The following is a 17,735-nucleotide window of genomic DNA, read 5'->3' as shown; positions in this document are numbered from 1 at the left end:
AATTAGGCTCATGGCCTGCGTTTTGTTGTACACAAGTATTTTATTGTTTGACTCTTGTTCTTTTACTGTGACAATCTCCAGGCCAGTTTTTTCAGTTAAATGGAACTCTGCTAGCTGGCAGTTTGGACTAATTATTGAACTCAGTAAGATGAGGTACAGGGAGACCTTCAGGAGCAAAGACAAATTACCCCAGCTGAAGTTCTCTCCCATGTCTTAATTTCTATAATATTTAGCTTTATTTGTAAATTAGCTAAACGGCCTATGCATTTTGGACTTCTTTAATAGGTATAATGCTGTCCAATAACTGTATATAGAAAATTGTCAGTTATAATTTTCTGAGAAACTGAGGGAGGTGGGTCAAATCAGTAGTGCTAACAAACACTCTAATTTATTTCAATTATTGTGTTAAGCTGTCCTGGAAGTATTTGATAGTGATTTCAAAACTTTAGTCAAATAATGAAACACTGAAAATAACACTTTCCAGAGTTTCAGCACAGATGTGCTGTTAAACGATAGTACTGTTGGCCTTACTTGCCATGCTTTTGTCTATATAATGCTTAAGAAAACATATTCTGAGGTACAATTGCTGTAGTTAGTTTGCACTATTTGCTCATGTTTATACAATATTACATAGTGCAGGGAGTTAATGTGACTGAAAGTACGTAAGTTTTAAATTAATTTTCATTGTTTAGTCTTCGCTTACATTACAAAACTGTTTTAAATCTGCCAAGAAGTCTCAACTCTCAAAAGAAGGAGGAAGCAAAAGTCCAAGGACAAACTGCTCCAAATTCTCTACACTCACTTTTCTGACTTTTTGAGTCAGATTCAGTCAGGCTGCTGTGGTGTATCCAAATATCCTTGGTTTATGAATCAAGCAAATCAGAAGCTGGATCTCTGGTATGTAATTTTTGTATATTGAAAAGTTACATGCTACACTCTTGATTTTGTTTTAACAAACATTTGAAAATTTGTAGTTAATCTGGATGATTTTTTCTAATATTTTTGTGTGTGTACCTGAAGTCATTATCTCATATTTGCAATTTCATGCATTCTAGTTTGTCCCTTTCTGGAACCATCTGCACTGGTGCCAAGTGTGCTTTGTACAGACAAAGCAGTGCAAAACAATCACAGATCATATACAAATTGTGGCTACTGTGTCCCTTCCTGGATACTTTACTTCTTCACAATGTTCTCCTTCTATTCTAATGCACTCATTTTGCAATTAGAAAATGCATTCCTGCAATGTGGGAAAAATGAATAAATGGAAGTAGGAAAGGTATTTCCTATGAGATAATGACAAAAGATCAGTAACAGTTGGTGTTTTGTTTTTACAAGCTTTGGTTACTGAAATTCCTGGAGCAAGTAAAGGGTTTCTAAAATATTTTAAGTAATATGCTAATGAAATGCTCCCAGATTCTACTGTCACCCACTCTGGTTTTAAACCCAGGGATACTTCAAGTATAATCTTGCTCAAACCATAATCTAGCAATGATCTTATCTCTTTAATTTCAATTTACATTCCAGTTAGAAAGTCAGAATTGTCAGCTGCAATTTTATGGTTTGTAAAGACAGACCTCCCCAAAGTCTTCACTTAATCCCTGATGACTGCCCATGAAAGTTATTAGGTGTCAAATGGGAATGCTCTGGTGGAAAAAAGGTAACACACTATTTCATTAGCTGTTAAAACTGAGCCATTTCATACCAGAATATCTTGTTCACAAGACCTTATCTAGAGAAGGCTGGAAATTTAATCCTGGATTCTGTGAGAAATATTCAAATAAATTCTAATAAATCAGATCATTATATAAATTGCTAAATAAATTTTCATTTTCTATTTTAAGAGTGGTAAATGAGTAGGTCATATACCATATTATCCAACCTAAAATAATAGGAAACTTTTATTCTTCTGGTCTGATGTGTTACTAAATATGCAAAGCTTTACAGATTTAATGCTGTTTGAAAAGAAAGTGGCAGTAAAAATTGACAGTTTTTTATTAAATCCAGCTTACTTATCAAGAAGGCAGTAAATTTCATTTCCCTTAATAGTACAAGGGAAAGAGAAAAAACCCAGGATTCTTCCTTGCTTACACTTTTTCCATCATGCTGACATAGTGGCTCATTTAGTTAGTGACATGATAACAACTTCTTCTGTTCCTTCTTCAGAACATCCTCATGAGTGCTTCTTTATCTATTGCCCATCCTGTCTGCATGTAGTTTTCTCCTCCTTTAGACAAACTTAAGCAAAACTGTGAATTTGAAAACAGCTCTTTAAGTCTGGAGTGTTCATCCCTTAGGCAATCCAACTTAGCTGAGTTCAGTACCTCCAACAGTAGTGTTATTTTCAGTTCTAAGGAGGAAATAAATGGTTAGGTCTCAAAAATTTACACCTCTTGGATAAGGTTATGAAAGCTATTAGTATCTTACTGCACAAGAATAATTTTTAAGAAATATTTTAAATTAAATAAAGAAGGATATTAACTCATGTCTCAGTTACATTTCACTAGAAGTTAAAACTATTTCATGGCTATAGCTATTTGGGGGTTTTGGTGTCCTAAACCACTGCATCATGATGCCAAAGTAAAGTGTTTTTCTACCTGAATATTTATAAAATCAATATCCATATATACATTTTCTCCTCCAAATCCCTTACCAAACCAGTCCTACAGGCTGTTTTAAGTATTTGTCTCATCCATATTCTTACTGCAAACCTCACAGATATATCTGGGGAAAAAAAATAAAACAACCCCACATTTTAAAAGTAGCTTCCTTCAAAGAGTCAGTGTCATGAAGTTGCATCAGGGGAGGTTTAGGTTAGATATCAGGAAAGGTTCCTTATCTAGAGGGTGGTTGGGCACTGGAACAGCTCCTCAGGGAAGTGGTCGCAGCACCAAGCCTGACAGAGTTCAACAAGCATCTGGACAATACTCGTGGGCACGTGGTGACTCCTGGGGATTATGCTGTGCAGGGTCTGGAGTTGGAGCTGATGATCCTGATGGGTCTCTTCCAACTCAGGATACTCTATGATGATCTCATGCTTTTATTTCCCTGTATGCCAATACAGATGTGGAGGGACAAGTTTATGGATCACAGTTTTGATCTAAACTTTTATTATGCTGCTTTTGTTCTTAGCCTAATTTTGCCAAAATTAAAAGCCCTTCTGCTGTTGAACAACTCCAATGAAGAATTTTAATTCTATATTTTAGGTTGATGCTATACACTGTCCATCAGAAATTCACCCTGTTCTACTTTCTGTGAGTGCAAGCCTCAACACAGTTTCAAAGACCAGGAAATTTAATCCACACTAGTTACTAGAGTGTGTGCACATAGTTATTTAAGCTCAGAGCACATTTTATTGCATTTGCTCTGAAAAATGTGTCCTTTGCTAAACAGTGGGTAGGAATGTTGGCTACAAGGGTCCTTCCTTTGAAGAATAATAGTGATCAATTGCATTGCTACATGACTGCTTACTTATATTAATGACTGATAGCCTCAGCTATTGTTTTTGGTTTACCAGCTTCATAATTTGTCTCTTCACTTTCTTTTTTGCAATAAATACAAACTATTTCAACAGTTCCTGAGCCCTTTAGCACATTCACCTTAGTAAATGTTTTCTAATTTTCCTTCCTGGTCTTTCTGGGAACATGTTGCAATATAGATTGTAAGATTTGAGCCTGCATCCTGCTAATTAACAAAATAATACAATTTTTTAGGTACTACCTCTGTCCTTTTTTTGATTTAGCAAATTTGTTGTGCATTTGAAATATTTCTTTACAGAGCTCTAAAGAGTGATGCAAAACAGAAAACCTAACTGCATTTTTGTATTTAAAATTTTTTGTTTCAATGTGCAGAGCTTCATCGGAAATCAAATCATTTGGGTTTGTTTGTGCTCCCTAGAGCTGTGTATAATATTTTGGTGTCATTTTTCCTTTTAGCAGATCCGTATATTAATTTGTATGTTTTGGGTTAGTGAAAGCAGGGTAGTCTGCTACTCAATGGCTCTGAATCCAGCCTTCAGAGTTGTGCTTCACATACGTGTGCTCTTCCATTTCACTGTTTCACTCTTTTTTGGGTGAATTTTTGAGCATGTTGTCATAATGAACTTATTTCCACAGCAAAAGCTTGATCGTTCAGTTGTGTTTCATACATGCACGACACTTCTGTAACTCACAGTATTAGTAATCAATGTTTCAGATAATTTTTTGCAATAATGTATTCCTGTACAAAAACAGAGAAACAGAGAAATTTAGAAATTAGGGCTCAGTTTTACATTTTGACTGAATCTCTTTTGAACTAATACAGGACAACTGCAATATTTCAACATAGGATTCTTTAGGCCCCCACCATGGCCTGGGACCTATCAGAGAAGATTCTATTCCATAGCTGGTGATGATATTTAATCAGTACCTGGTGTTTCCTTTTGACGATACATGGCATTTGTCCATACAGGGAAATAAAAGCACCATCAGTGGTGACAAAATTATGAGAAATTTATGAAGGTTCTCCTTGCTATGTTCTGCTCATTCAGCATTTCATTTTTGTGGCACTTTCAGCTATCTTTCCAACAGAGCAGACATCAAATTAAGGAAACAGAAATCAAGGTAAAGGATATCTGAAAAATCCTTGTAATGGAAGTAAAAATCTCCATGGCCCAAACTAGAGTGTTCCTTTGAACAGTTACAGTAGCTGGTTAACCACAACCATTAAAAATACCCTTCAAGAGTTTCTAGCTCCTCTTGGTTTATTCTTCACTTTTGGATCTTCTATTTGAAAATTTATCAAACAAGGAAATGAAACAACAGAACAATCCTTCACATGGAAAAAAAAAAAAAAAGAGAGAGAGAGAAAGGATTAATCCACTTTGTCATCAAATCTTAATCAGAAGAATAAAAGGTACCCAAGAAGAGATTCTTGTTCTGCTGCTGAAGTTTATAGTTCTCCCTCTTAATGATTAAGGAGAAGGAACCTATGATCTAGACACTAAATAATGTTTCCAAGGTGGTCTGCTGGCTGTTGAAGACTTGCAACATACACTGATATGACTGTGTAGTAAATTGTATATATTCCAGGCAGTGAACAAAAGTATAACAGACTACCTTAAAACATTTATTACCTTTTCCACAGAAGACAAATTCCCTTACATATCTGTTCCTGCTATGACTTGGAAATGCTACAAAAAAGTACCTGTCATAGATATGACCTGAGATACACGGTCCTCTCTAGGGAAGCTTACACCTATTTAAAGCCAAGGTCTGGTAGGAAATTACCTAAAATCAAGAACTGAAGCAACGGGAAACTCCTAAAACTATACTGATAATCCTTGACATCACTGGTAGTCAAAGTCTAGCTCTTAAGTTCAGCCACGTATTAGAGAAAATATATTACTTTTCATGAACAACAGTCTGCAACAAGAGATGTTTTCTGCCCTGATAAGTGAAGATACATCATCTAAGCTTCCTACATTCTTCAGATTGCATCAGTGGTATTTGGGCAAGAAAAAAAATCTCATTACTCCATTACTCCATATTTTAAAGAAAGTATTGACACTTGTCAAAATACACACTGTCACTTTTTGGGCAGTAATTTGGATAAAGTTTGAAAGTCAGGAGGGTACATCACTGACAGAACTTTCTTCTTTTGTCATACTTCTGTTATCAGCTCCAAACAATATATCATGATTCTGACTGCACAAGGAAACCAGGGATATTATAAAGGGGAGCTTGCAGGATTGGTCCATAACAGAGATTAAAGTTTAAAATAAATTTGTCTAATATAAAGAGTGAGCACACTGAATAAAAGACTGAATACGATGTTCTCTGAAAGAACCTGTTTGGATGAGAAATCTATTGGAACCTGACACTTTAGTTCACAGGGGAACTTCTGCTAATGACTTGAAATGGAGGATTTGGGCTATGAATTTTAAACCATCATGAATTAAAATGGTTTCAAGTGGAAAAAGAAGAAATTAAGTTTTGGACAGGAGTAGCCCTTTATATAAAAAAAACCACTAACAAACTACACAAAAAATCCAGTTTACCTGAGAGGTGATAAAAGTACCCTGTCTGAAGAAAGGCAGATTTGGAGGGTTTGGGGGCTAAGGGAGGATGTGTGTTTGTTGTCTTTGAGTTTGTTGGGTTTTGTCCTCTAATGTCTTATCCTTTTATTTTGGCAGAAAATAGAAAGTAGTTGGGTTGGGTTGCTCTTGTTTTTTGGTTTTGATTTGGTTTGGGCTTTTTGGATATTTTTTTAGGTTTCTGTGGCACTTGGCTGATCTGAGACACAAACATGCTTACACCTTACCCAGACTGCTGCCAGGGTTTGCCCATGCTGTCCTGGTAGTGTCCCATGGAGCACAAAAAAGGGGAATAACTTAAGATATCTACACAATATTTATAACACATTATCAGGCTGAATGCAATATGAGCTCTTCCTGGATATCATTAACCCCCCTTGGCACTCAGGGTGCAAAGGAAGGGGAAGAGGCTCATCTGCAGTAATAAGTCCCAACAATTGCATGCTTAGCCCTATTCTGCACCATGCCTTATTCCCTTTTACTGCCAGCACTGAAGGCACCCACCCTCAGCACAGGTAAGGGGGCAGTGCTCCCACCAGCCCTTCCCCATCCCTGCTCCCCTGGCAAAGAAAGCAGCCCTAAGAGGAGGCTCCATGACTTGGCATTTCTCACAGCAACAGAATGAAAGGTGAAGGTGGGATCAGGGCTGCACAGATGTTGTGAATTGCTTAGAAGAAGAGTGTCTTGTGACCAGCTGACTGGAAGTGCTAAGATTTTGTTAGCAGTTGGGATTTTGTGATAGGGACTGTTGGGATTTTATTGAACTTGCTGGGATTTTGTTGACTTCCCCCACCCATTATCTGTCATCCAACACCACTGCCTCCTTTGGTGATTGTCTGTTCCTGCAGACAACCCTGTTTGATTTTAGGTCAACTAACATGTTACATGGAAAAAGCCAAGCTGACTGACTATGTAATTTTTACTTTCCATTGCCAAATTCTTGATGCTTTCCAGACCTGCTGTGGCAGATTAATAAAATAACACTTGGGATACCAGTTAATAAACACTTGGGATACCAGTATCAAGTACAGTTAAGTGAAGTAACTTGACACAAAACACAGTAAACAAAAGTATAACACTGTAGAGCACTGCAGCTGCAAATGGAGGAGGAATAGAAAGGGGAAGAGAATTGGTGTTCAAAGGTGTAAGACTGAGACACTGAGAGGGAAAGACCAGCAACCCAAAACAGAAAAACTATGACATCTACACCAGACCTCCTGATAAAACCAACAAACTACCTCTGGTATGTGTTACTGGACATCGTAAAACCACTCTATGCTGAGTGTACCGCAGTTACTTACTTTCAATTTAAAAGTAAATCATGATGAAAAAGCTGTAATTGTCAAGAAATTATCACATGAAGCAAGTTAAACCAGGCATGTGATACTAAGGGGATAGGCTAAAGCATTAGTTGGGATTTCTGCCAATGCCTGTTAAGTGATATTTTTTAACAATGACCCTGTATTTCTCAAGCTGCTATGCAGTACACTCCTTGTAAGGAAACAAAAAAGAAGCACACACTTAAGCATGAGATTTCTTAACTAGTTATGGTAGGGATACACAAGATGCTGTTAACAGCCCTCTGATAATATTCTGCAGATTATCTATTGCCCTACTTTTTAGCTTGGATTGGCCTTTACAAGAAGTAAGTTTTCCTACCCCTACTGGAGATGCAACTGAACAAAGGGAAACCCAGTGGATGGAAATCAGACTAGAGAGAGCCTAAAAACCAGGGAATGAAGAGTGACAGATGTTCACACACAGAGGGTAACAAAGGCAAACTTGGAGCAGAGGTAGTCAACTGCAGAAAATTACTCATCCGCAGCTGACATTAGTTTTTTATCCTGTTTTCTTGACCCAGAGATCGGGATGGCTTTCGCAGACCCGCAGAGTCGTATGCATTGCACATGAAACTCACCTGATGTATCATTTCCCCATATTCCCCAACAGCAGGGGAACACATTTCTAATCAGCAAGGTGGTGTGGCTTCTGTCCCACTCCATGACCTGCCATGAGGCCGAATGTGGCACCTAAGGACAACAGCATGGAAAACAGCCACAGACCATGTTGTACTAGCAGTAGGAAGGTACCCAACCTCTGAGTCCTCACATATCAAGCAGCCCGGATGAATAACATGCTCACCAAACACAATGTAGGATTGCCATCCCTGTGGCAGTCCACAGGTTCTCTCACAAACTGCAAAGGAAAATGCTGCTGAGGACTGCTCCAGGCAAGGAGGGAGGGCTTTCTCTCATACTTGCAGCTGCAATGTAAAACTCTGGATTTCAGCTATTGACCTGCAAAGCTCATGGTCAGGCTCCAGTTTTCTGCATGTGCTTTTCTTAGCAGGTGCAGTTCCAACCCCCCCCCAAAAAAAAATTTAAAAAAAAATCCTTGTCAATTTCTTAAAAAAAAACAAATAAACAAACCAAAATGAGGAGAGGTACTCTCTGCATGAGAACAATTTGTAGAATTTTTTAATAAACTAGCACAGAAAGATATTACACTTCATATGCTTATTCCATTTGGAATGCAGATTTCATTAACCCTTTCAATACAGAGAGAAAAGGAAATGTTCTCCCTGTTGCCCCTAACTTCATACATGAATGTAAGAAAAGAACTTGCAGAAAACTTGATGTAAATCAGAACAGACATTCAAGGCATTGGTAGACAACTGGGCCCTTGATTTCCCCATGCTCTCCATGAACTGAGAAGCAACCTCTCCTCGGTATTTTGATTAGCATAAGTGACTTTTTCAGGTTTCTCTACAGTTCATTAAAGAACTTTCTCTCTGATCTTCTATTACTACTCTTCTTTAAACGTCATTTTATCCATAAATGCTCACAGATAAATCAGAACTGGTTGCAGACAAATGAGTTCAGGTATATCACTATTATATGTACTTGCTTTTTTTATTGACGTAGCTGATGACAGCTATAATTTCTTCATATCTGTCACTCCCAACAGTAAAAAAGTTAGTCCTGATGTTTCAGAATCTTGAAACATTCTTTGTTTTACAGAAGTCATCCTGAGGGCTGAAAATGAGTACTAATGCTTGGCTTTGGAGGTCAGTGATCAGCTTTTCCATGTTATCTCCTCTCTTAGCTTATTTACTAATCGCTCTGGGACTTTAAAAATGAGTATTTTGACTTAGTAAAATAGTTTATTAAGAAAAAATTTTATTTCATGGTTCTGTTACTGATGCACATAGGAATGGGTTTTCCCAGAAGGGCTAAATAAAGTTCCTTGCATGTACCTCAGGCAGGGAGGCATGTACCTGCTCTGCGTGATGAGCACTGTGTCAGCTCCCCGGACCGAGCCTGGGCTAATGCCTCACCACGCTGAGCAGACAAGGGTAAAACAGCCAAAACTGCAACAAAACTTCGCACCAGTACTGGCTAACTTGGATCCCTCAAGAAGTTCACAGAAACCTGTCCATAAAAAGGTATTCCCCCAGGACCCTGGGCATCCCAGCAGCTGAATCCATGCACTGGAACTCAGACTGGTCCTTCCTTCCGATGAATTTCTAGTCGTTATCTAATAAAACTTTCTGACTGACTGCGGCCTCCCTGACTTTTGCCGTTCCTCCCGACCAGCAGCGTTCACAATCCTCGGGGGCGGGCCGGCGGGCGGAACCTTTCAGCGCGGCGCCGCTCCCCGCCCGGACGCAGCCGGAGCGCGGCGCCCGCTGCCGCCGTTGCCGGGTAACGCGGCGGTGCGGCGGCGAAGGCGGTCCGGCCGGGCTGGGCCGGGCAGGGCCGCGATGCTGGAGCCGGACCGGGGGCTGTCCCTCACCATCGCGAGGGTCGTGCAGCGGCTGCAGGGCTCCAGCCTCCACTCGCAGCTGGAGCGACAGGCCCGGGTGAGCCCTGACCTGCCGCTGTGGCCCCACGCACGCCTCCCTTCCCCGCTGCCCCTCCCCGCGCTTTGTTCCCGGCCGTCGCCCCGGCCCGTGTGGCCGCCGCTCGGACAGGGGCTCCGGGGCCTCCCGGCGCCGCTCGTCCCCTCCCTCTTGCCCTCCTCCTCTCCCTCCTCTCCCTCCTCTCCCTCCTCTCCCTCCTCTCCCTCCTCAGAGCGGTGTATTTGGTTTCTGGAGCCGTGTTTATTGTGTCTCCCCTTGGGACCCAAGGATTTCGCAGTGAATATAAAGACTATCCGTCTGAAATCTCACTGCTTCAAATATAGGTCCTGAAACGAATTGCTTTTTTAATCTTTAATTTGGAAAGCTTTAAATTCCACCCCCCCCTCCCCTAGTGGCCCTGAGGAAATGAGGATTTGGTGAAAGGAAGTGAAAATGAAAAAACACGCATTGAAGTACGTTTTAGTAGCTGGGAAAACAGTTGCTTCTTTCTATATTTAATGACTTATCTGCAGTTGAAGCCAGATTTTCATATTTCAGCTGAATTTAATTTAGCATGTTTCAGATTGAAATTGCATCAATTTTCATGATCGTAATAACTTAGTCATGGTGCTGTAACAAATATTGTGCATTACTGAACTATTTTGGGTTGGGTTTTATAAAATCTTGTGCTTTTGGGTTTGGGGTTTTTTTTTAACATTACTTAAAATTATACTTTTTGTTTGTTTGTTTGCTTTGGGGGTTTTTGTTGTTGTTTGTTTGTTTTGGGGTTTTTTGTTTGTTTATTTTTGGTCTGGTTTGGTTTTTAGGATGCAATGTCCATTATCTGCCTTAGTTCTGTGGAGTTTTTAAATGAAACATGATTTTCCTCTTTGAATGTTCCTACGGTTTTCCATAGCAAGTGACATCACTGCCTGTCTTTCGTGGCATTTTTTTATTTGTTTTGTATTTAAATTTACTGATTTGGTCTCCAAATACTTTTATAAATTTGTGTCTGCTTTGCTTCTGTTGACAGGGCTTTCTAAATATTTGAGTGAGCAAATGTGCGTGACTTGAATGGGGCTGGAATTATGGAAGAGATGAGTGGCTGGGTTCTGCTAAATGTTGGGAAGTTTGGTATCCTAAATAGCCTGGCATGAGGAGTGGAGAGTCAGACCTTGTCCTCAAAACAGGCAGTGAACAGGGCTCTCCTTTCTCAACTCCATTGCTGCTTTTAACAAACCTGCATGCACTCCCTTCTGCGTGCATGCTTTTATCCCTGACTCTGGCAAGGCAATGTTTCCACAGTCATTTGATACTTTGCATGGTTTTTTTGAGACAGGAGGAAGCTTGGTGTCCTCAGGACTTGGCAGGCTGTTTGGAAGCTGCTGGTGGGTGGCTGTGTCATGGAGCTGTTTTGTCCAGGTGGACACTGAGGACCTGAGCAGTGCCCTCCCATGGTGGTGGTTGGTGTCTGAAAGGGCAGTGAGGTGCCTAAATCCCTGCTGGACTCGAGAGCAGATCTGTTATGATGGCTTTGCAGAGTAATGTTTTACTGTTTAAGATTTCTTGGAGAAGAAAAAAAAAAGTGTTTATATGGGTCAGATGATCCTTCTAATCATATGGAGTGCTATGGGGAAAGAGATGAAGCAACAAATACTCAAGTCGATTCTTAGAGTTGTGTTTGAAGAGTTTGGAATAGAAGGTTAAATTGGAGGTATAGTTTAGTGTAGTGATCTGAAAGTTCATAGATACATCAATGATGGGACTTCTCAATCAAATGAATTATCTCTTGGAGGTTGTAGTTTAAATGAGTAGGGCCAAATGTACACTGTGTTTGTCAGGAATCTGTGTGTTCTTGATACAGAGGGTTTTTTATTGGCCTTGCATGCATTTATGTTCTTTCATGTACCGAAGAGTTGTTTTGTTGATAATGCTTGGATAGTCATGTCAGTGCTATACTGTGCAGTTGCAAGGGCTCTTCACTCAGTGGCTTGTCTGGTGTCCATCCCTTTGCAGCTGTACAGAATTCTGAACTTTTCTGGATTTTGCTTTGCTCTGTATTCAATTAAGGCTTGATTTCCCTCCCTTTACATGGGGTGTTGCTGAGTTGCATTGTGAAATATGAAATCTTAGCTGTTGCTGTGCATCACACCTGAACTCTGGTTTATGGGTAGGATGCGATGGGTTTTTTGTCTGCTGGTTAACAATGCACCAGTTGTGATTTTGAAGGGTGGTCCCTTTTCAAGGGATTCTAAGCTATCTTGGGAGATGCATGCTGTATTTTGAGAAGTCTTTTGATCAATGCATCAGAATGAAACTTACTTTTGTTTTGGGTATTTATAGTGCAGTTGTATTTCACAAATATTCTTCATCTCTTAGTGTAAAAAATGATGTTGCTGATATTTGTTCCCCAAAAATATTTACTGTGTCTAAAAACACGAGTCAGAATGGATTGTAAGGTCCATTACAATATTGCCTGAAATTCTGAGAGAATATAGTCTCACGAACAGTATTTTAACTATTAACAAAATTCATGTTTTGTAAATTAATTTCTTCTTTTATTGTCTAGAATGAAGAGGTCAGAATGAACGGTTTCATTGATGAGTTTATAGAATTTTGGGGAAAACACAGTATTCTGACATTATTAGTGAGAGGTGATAGAGTAGCCCTGTGGTTATGAACTGATCAAACCAGTGCTTCGCTTGGCTGTCACTGGGAGCCTGAGCTATTGTCAAGGGCTGTGATACACAATCTCTTTGAAATAACTTTGGCATGGGCATCAAATGATTTGCTGTCACAGCTTGACCACTGGGGATACCAAGATAATCACATTTTTATCCCAAGGATTGATTTTTTTAGCACTAATTTTATATTCAAATAAAACCTAAAAAAATTATTAAACATTAAAATTACATCATTAGAATATATCCTAATATCTTGTAGCACAGCAAAACATTTGAAACTATTTACTCCTGTGTGAGGCTGATGGAAGCTCTCTATATCTGCTAGGTTATGTTTACTTGTATAAGAAAGTTCACAATAATTTTTCCCTTAGGGGAACTTCATGTTCATGGAGAAATGTATTAGGGTTGGAAAATTGTCTGTAATCAGGGCTTCACACTTACTGAAATTTGTTTAGTTAGGCTTGGAATGATTCTTCTTTCTGTTACAGAAATGTATAAAGCAAACCCAAAATCTCTCCCTAAAAGTTGCAGGGTTTTAAGTTTTTAGTAAGTGTTTATGTTGAAATTGTGGTTGTGCTCGAAGTGGTTTTTACCAAGTCAGTTTGGTCCTGATAAAGTCCAGTTATGGTAGAATGGAGTACATAAGGAGAGGTGAATATATATTATCTTTCATTTAATTTACTTCTTCTAAAGATGGTTTATATTTGGGGATTGTGCTTTATTGTAATCCGGGAAATAATAGTAATAAAAAGGAAAAACATTGTGCGCTTGTGCAAAATCATAATGAACAGTAATAAATGCTTTGAGAGGGTACATGTTTATCTAAACAAAAAAGGCTTTGAAGAGAAATTATGGTGGATAGCCTGTAAAATATTTAGATTGTGTGAAGTTATTTGCAGAACTGTTTGCAGCAGGATAAAAATATGTGTTCACCTGATGCAGTTCCACATTTCAGTATAGTTGGATCATTTTGCTGCAGTGTTTATTCTTGTTGAGAAAAGAAATAGTTTAACACAGGAGTTATGCTGGAACAGTTTGTTCTGTCTAGCCTCCTCTTTGTAGTATGTTGCTGGTCCTCTAGCTATTTTCCTGTACTTTGAGTGCTGTGGTTGATGGATCATCTGCCCTCTTACATGATCAATGCTGCTCCAGTCTTGATGACTAAATGCCATATTCAATTTAGATGCTAATCTGCAAATAGGTTGATGTCTGTGTTCAGTTGCTCTGTGAATCAATTTACTATTTCCACCAACTTTTTTTATCTTACTGTTGTGCTATCCTTTTGCTTGCTTTCAGACATATGGCTGTTGAGTATCTGGATTTTCTTCATCTTGGCATCTAGGTAACAGAGAGTGTACATTAAGTGTATCGCTTATGATGATGACTGCACAGATCTCTGCAGGATACCTTGCCAAAATCAAAGGCAAAGATGTGCACACAATATTGCTAGTAGTGCTTTAGCCACCAGCAGATTTGGTGACATTTTGAAAGTCTCTAAACTATTCTGTATGGCTGAAGAGTGGGGTGTGCCAAGGAATGCTGTAGTGATAGCTTGTTTTTGAAGGAATGTGGAAGAGATAAATCTTTCCAGATTCACAAGAAGCTGACCAAGACTGTAGAAAAACACAGACATCCAACACCTGGACCTTGGTGCCCTATCTGTAAGATAATGCACAGTGCTAGTTTTACAGGGAAAAACTGTTAGGCATTAACAGTTATTAAAAATAATTTGTTATTTCTTGCTGAAATTGGTACTTTCATCCCTATTTCCTTTCAGGGCTCTGTATTGTCCTGACTCAGCCTCTGAATATTCGACTTTATACCTGTTCTAGCTGTCTTCACGGATTGTTCCCTTCACCTTCATGGATTGTTCCCCTATGTTGCTCACTCTCTATTGCCCTGCTTGTGATAGTCTCCTTATAGCAGCAGATGTTATTTTTCTTATAGAAGTAAGATAGTCTCATCAAGATTGGTGTATTGAAATTGGTAGTTCTACCTGGGTGTTTGCTGCATTTTGATCATGCAGGAAATTAATTCTGTTCATGAGTACAAATCTCATCAACGTGTGTTTTTTTCCCAATAAATCTTAGCCAGGCATTTTTATTTGTGTAAAGTTATATTGATGCTTTTTTATATACATAAAATTTTGTCAACATATTTTTCATTCTACCAAAAAATCATAGGAGATGAAAATGCAAATGAGATTTAGTATGTTGTACCAGGCAGTTTGAAACAAACAAACCCTAGCTAAAATATAAACACCTAAATGTGTTTTCCAACATAGTACAACACAGAAATAAGTTAGATCAGTTAATCCAAAGGAAAAACAAGATTACGTGGAAGACCTGGACTAGTAAGTTTGGAACATCAGCTTTGCTAAGTCCCCTTGATTCTTCAATTTCGTTCCCATAAACACCCATATAAATTCCAAAGAGGTACCATACTGTTAGATTACAGCAAAACAGTTCTAGAGAGTGTTCCTTTCACTTACCAAAACGAGTATTTTCCCTTGCTGTGTTATACAGAGCTAGAGGATGGTCTGTCTTAGAGCCAGCTGTAGCTGCCAGTTGGACCGTTTGTCACATTCTCACCTTTCAGGTATCTAATTTCTGATTGGAAAACTGATCAGCAATCCACTGGGAAATGAATCCCTAACAGTTTCTGTGGCTCTTTTGTTCTGCTTAGCACTTAGGAATGTAGGAATGTATCCATCGATCCTAGTACAGAAGTAAACAAAAGGGAAAGTGTAACTGGGAGGAGGCTTTTGCAATTCAATCCTGGATTGGCAAAAATGGAGACAAAAGTGACCCCATAATTTTTGGGGCAACTTTCACATTTCTTATGTGGAAATTTGTCTCAGTAGGGCTCTTTTTTTGGCCAGAGAAGAAAAGAACACAGGAAAGATGCTAAAGATAGATGTTTTGATAAATTAAAGATTAACCTAAGAATATTGGCTGCAGCTACAGTAGGGCTAGGAATAATGAAATAGAACTTGACTGAGCAAATGGGCACAAAGAGGTGAAGGTAACCAGTGGAGGTTGATGCACTAATGTAGTTCTTGGAGAAAATTTTCCCAAGTGTGCTGCCCTGTCTCCGTTTTGATTGCCTTTCTGCTGCATACAGGAGAGTCTGGATTTTATGTTCTACAGCTGTGGAACAGGCTCTGTTGGGAACAGTGATTTACAAGAAAGACCTCTCTTGTTCTTTTGGTCTGACAGGGAAAATGGGAAATAGTCTGTGGACTGAACTCCTTATTGCCCTCTAATGCAATATGCTGCATCAATTTCTAGAGTTTCCAGGAATCTCAAAAAAAATCTCTTGAGAGTTGTCAATAGGAATGTCACATATTCCTTAATAAGCCAAGAGCTCACAGGTGTGTGAACAGCAGAGAATTAAAATACTGTTCTGATTGCACTTCCGTAATTTCTTGCACTGTTTACAGTGTCAAGACAATTAACCCACTTTCTAGTGGATTGTACAGGAGCTTGCTTTTTTAATGTGATTCATCATCTGTCAATGAGTTGTATTTGTGAGCGGGTTTTTTTGCATATCTGAAAAGCATGTGTACCAGACCTGACAGGTAAACACCCTGTGGACCTTGAGATTAGAATTAGCCACATTTAGCCAAAAGACAAAATTGAACATTTACAAAAGGGTGCACAGAAATTTCTGAGGAGCAGTATGGCAAAATCTGCCCTGCTTGATGTGTGTTACTTTATTTAAAATTCCTACAAGGAGAGGTACAAAACCAATGCCTTGCAGCAGAAGAAACCATCAACCTGACAGATGTTGTCCAAAAGAGACATAGAACTTTCCATCAAAGTATGTTCAGAAGGAATCCTTCATAAAATACTCGAGTTTTTTGCTTAAAAGGGTATTTTGTGAGCTGCCCAAGAACTCCCATAAAAATCCTTGTTTCCCTGACATTGGCAATGATCCTCTGCCAGCTTTTACCATTGCGCTGAATGAAAAATGTGTTTGTCATTTGATATAAGAGTTATGCAACTCATCACACCTTATGGACTGTGCTTATGATGACCTTTCTCAGAAGCATGCTTACAGTCTCTTTGCTATTGCAGTCAATAAGCCAAGTATAAATGCCTTCCTTACCTATAACGGCAAGGGGACTTGGAATAAGAACAGAAATGCTTATGCTGTCAGTCTCTGCATTATTGTCCATTTGTCTTTTCAACTGGGGAAAATGGAAAGATTTTCTTAAAATTCTGCATTGTGAATTCACCTAGACCAAAATTTCCAGTGCAGAAACACCCTTTTCTATCCATAAACTGTAAGGCAAATTATAGGATTTTGGAGCTTTAGTTGTGTGTGATGGATTTAAAGCATGCCCATGCTGTCAGCAGTGCTCTTAGGGCTGGCAAACTGCACAAGTTGGTGAAAGATTATTTCTAATTTCAGGATAACTTACTGCAATAGAATCAGTAGCAGATATGCCTACAACATATTGTTGAGTAGCTTTTGGTAAGACATGTCTCACATTTCTATGTAGATGATGTGGCCATATGCTTCTAACATATTACTGGATCTGGCACAGCTGTGGAGTAAGTGGCACAAAGATCTTCCGGTGTAATTTTCAAGTTAGCAGCCAGGATTTTCTTTCTAAACCTTTAGCTTTATTATCTGATGTTAATTAGCTATTGCCATGTACCAGGCTTGGGAGAATATGTATTGGAAGGCACTTCACAGAAACTTTTGAGTTTCTTGTCCTTCTGGACCTTTGTGATGTATTTGTTTTCTCCTCTTGGTCTAGCTGTAGAAATAGATGCTATCGCAGCTGGTCCTGCTGTTGCTGAAAGATCTGTAACAGCATCTGTGTGGTAGTGTCGTGGGATGGCTGTAAAGCTGGTTACTTCCTAATTACCTGTTTGAGTGCATTTCTTTACAAGAGGTTATGTATGCCCAGTAGTCACCGCTGCAGTGGGGAATGTTTGGTGCACAGTTAGTTTTTTTGGTTTGAAAATGACATTTCTTATCTGAAGGAGGTGAACTGTGGGAGGTTAAGTGAGAAATTATGAAATGTTTTCGTTTTATTCTGTCAGGTGAAATGCAGTGACTGGGTTCTAGTTTTTTACATGTGTACCTTACGACCCATTCCTTAATGTGTGTTGTCTAGCATTTGTGC

General features: G+C 39.1%; 1 protein-coding gene and 1 long non-coding RNA gene across 12 annotated transcripts in view; both read left to right on the top strand.

Moving 5' to 3' along the window:
• The first annotated feature begins 87 nt into the window (after positions 1-87).
• On the top strand, positions 88-4,648 carry LOC146438487 (uncharacterized). The gene is made up of 3 exons (XR_014852086.1): positions 88-241; positions 824-897; positions 4,551-4,648. It is a non-coding gene; the product is annotated as an uncharacterized LOC146438487 (long non-coding RNA).
• Positions 4,649-9,758: 5,110 nt separating this feature from the next.
• TBC1D19 (TBC1 domain family member 19) overlaps positions 9,759-17,735 on the top strand; it is a 58,621-nt gene continuing 50,644 nt past the window's right edge. For 6 of the 11 annotated variants that reach the window (XR_014851795.1, XR_014851794.1, XM_085059198.1 and 3 more), the window contains exon 1: positions 9,760-9,932. Coding sequence is in view for 8 of the 11 variants with exons in the window: in XM_085059198.1 (XP_084915324.1) it covers positions 9,834-9,932 (99 nt within the window). In the remaining 3 variants the exon portion in view is untranslated. Of the gene's footprint in view, positions 9,933-17,735 lie in introns of all 11 variants that reach the window. The other 5 variants (XR_014851796.1, XM_085059202.1, XM_085059201.1 and 2 more) reach the window with 2 other exon arrangements.

The sequence above is a fragment of the Lichenostomus cassidix genome, chromosome 4 (assembly GCF_008360975.1).
Source record: "Lichenostomus cassidix isolate B80296 chromosome 4, HeHo_3.0, whole genome shotgun sequence".
In the NCBI taxonomy this organism is placed as follows: domain Eukaryota; kingdom Metazoa; phylum Chordata; class Aves; order Passeriformes; family Meliphagidae; genus Lichenostomus; species Lichenostomus cassidix.
Note: the sequence above shows the minus strand (reverse complement) of the source record. Positions and strands in the feature narration are given on the sequence as shown.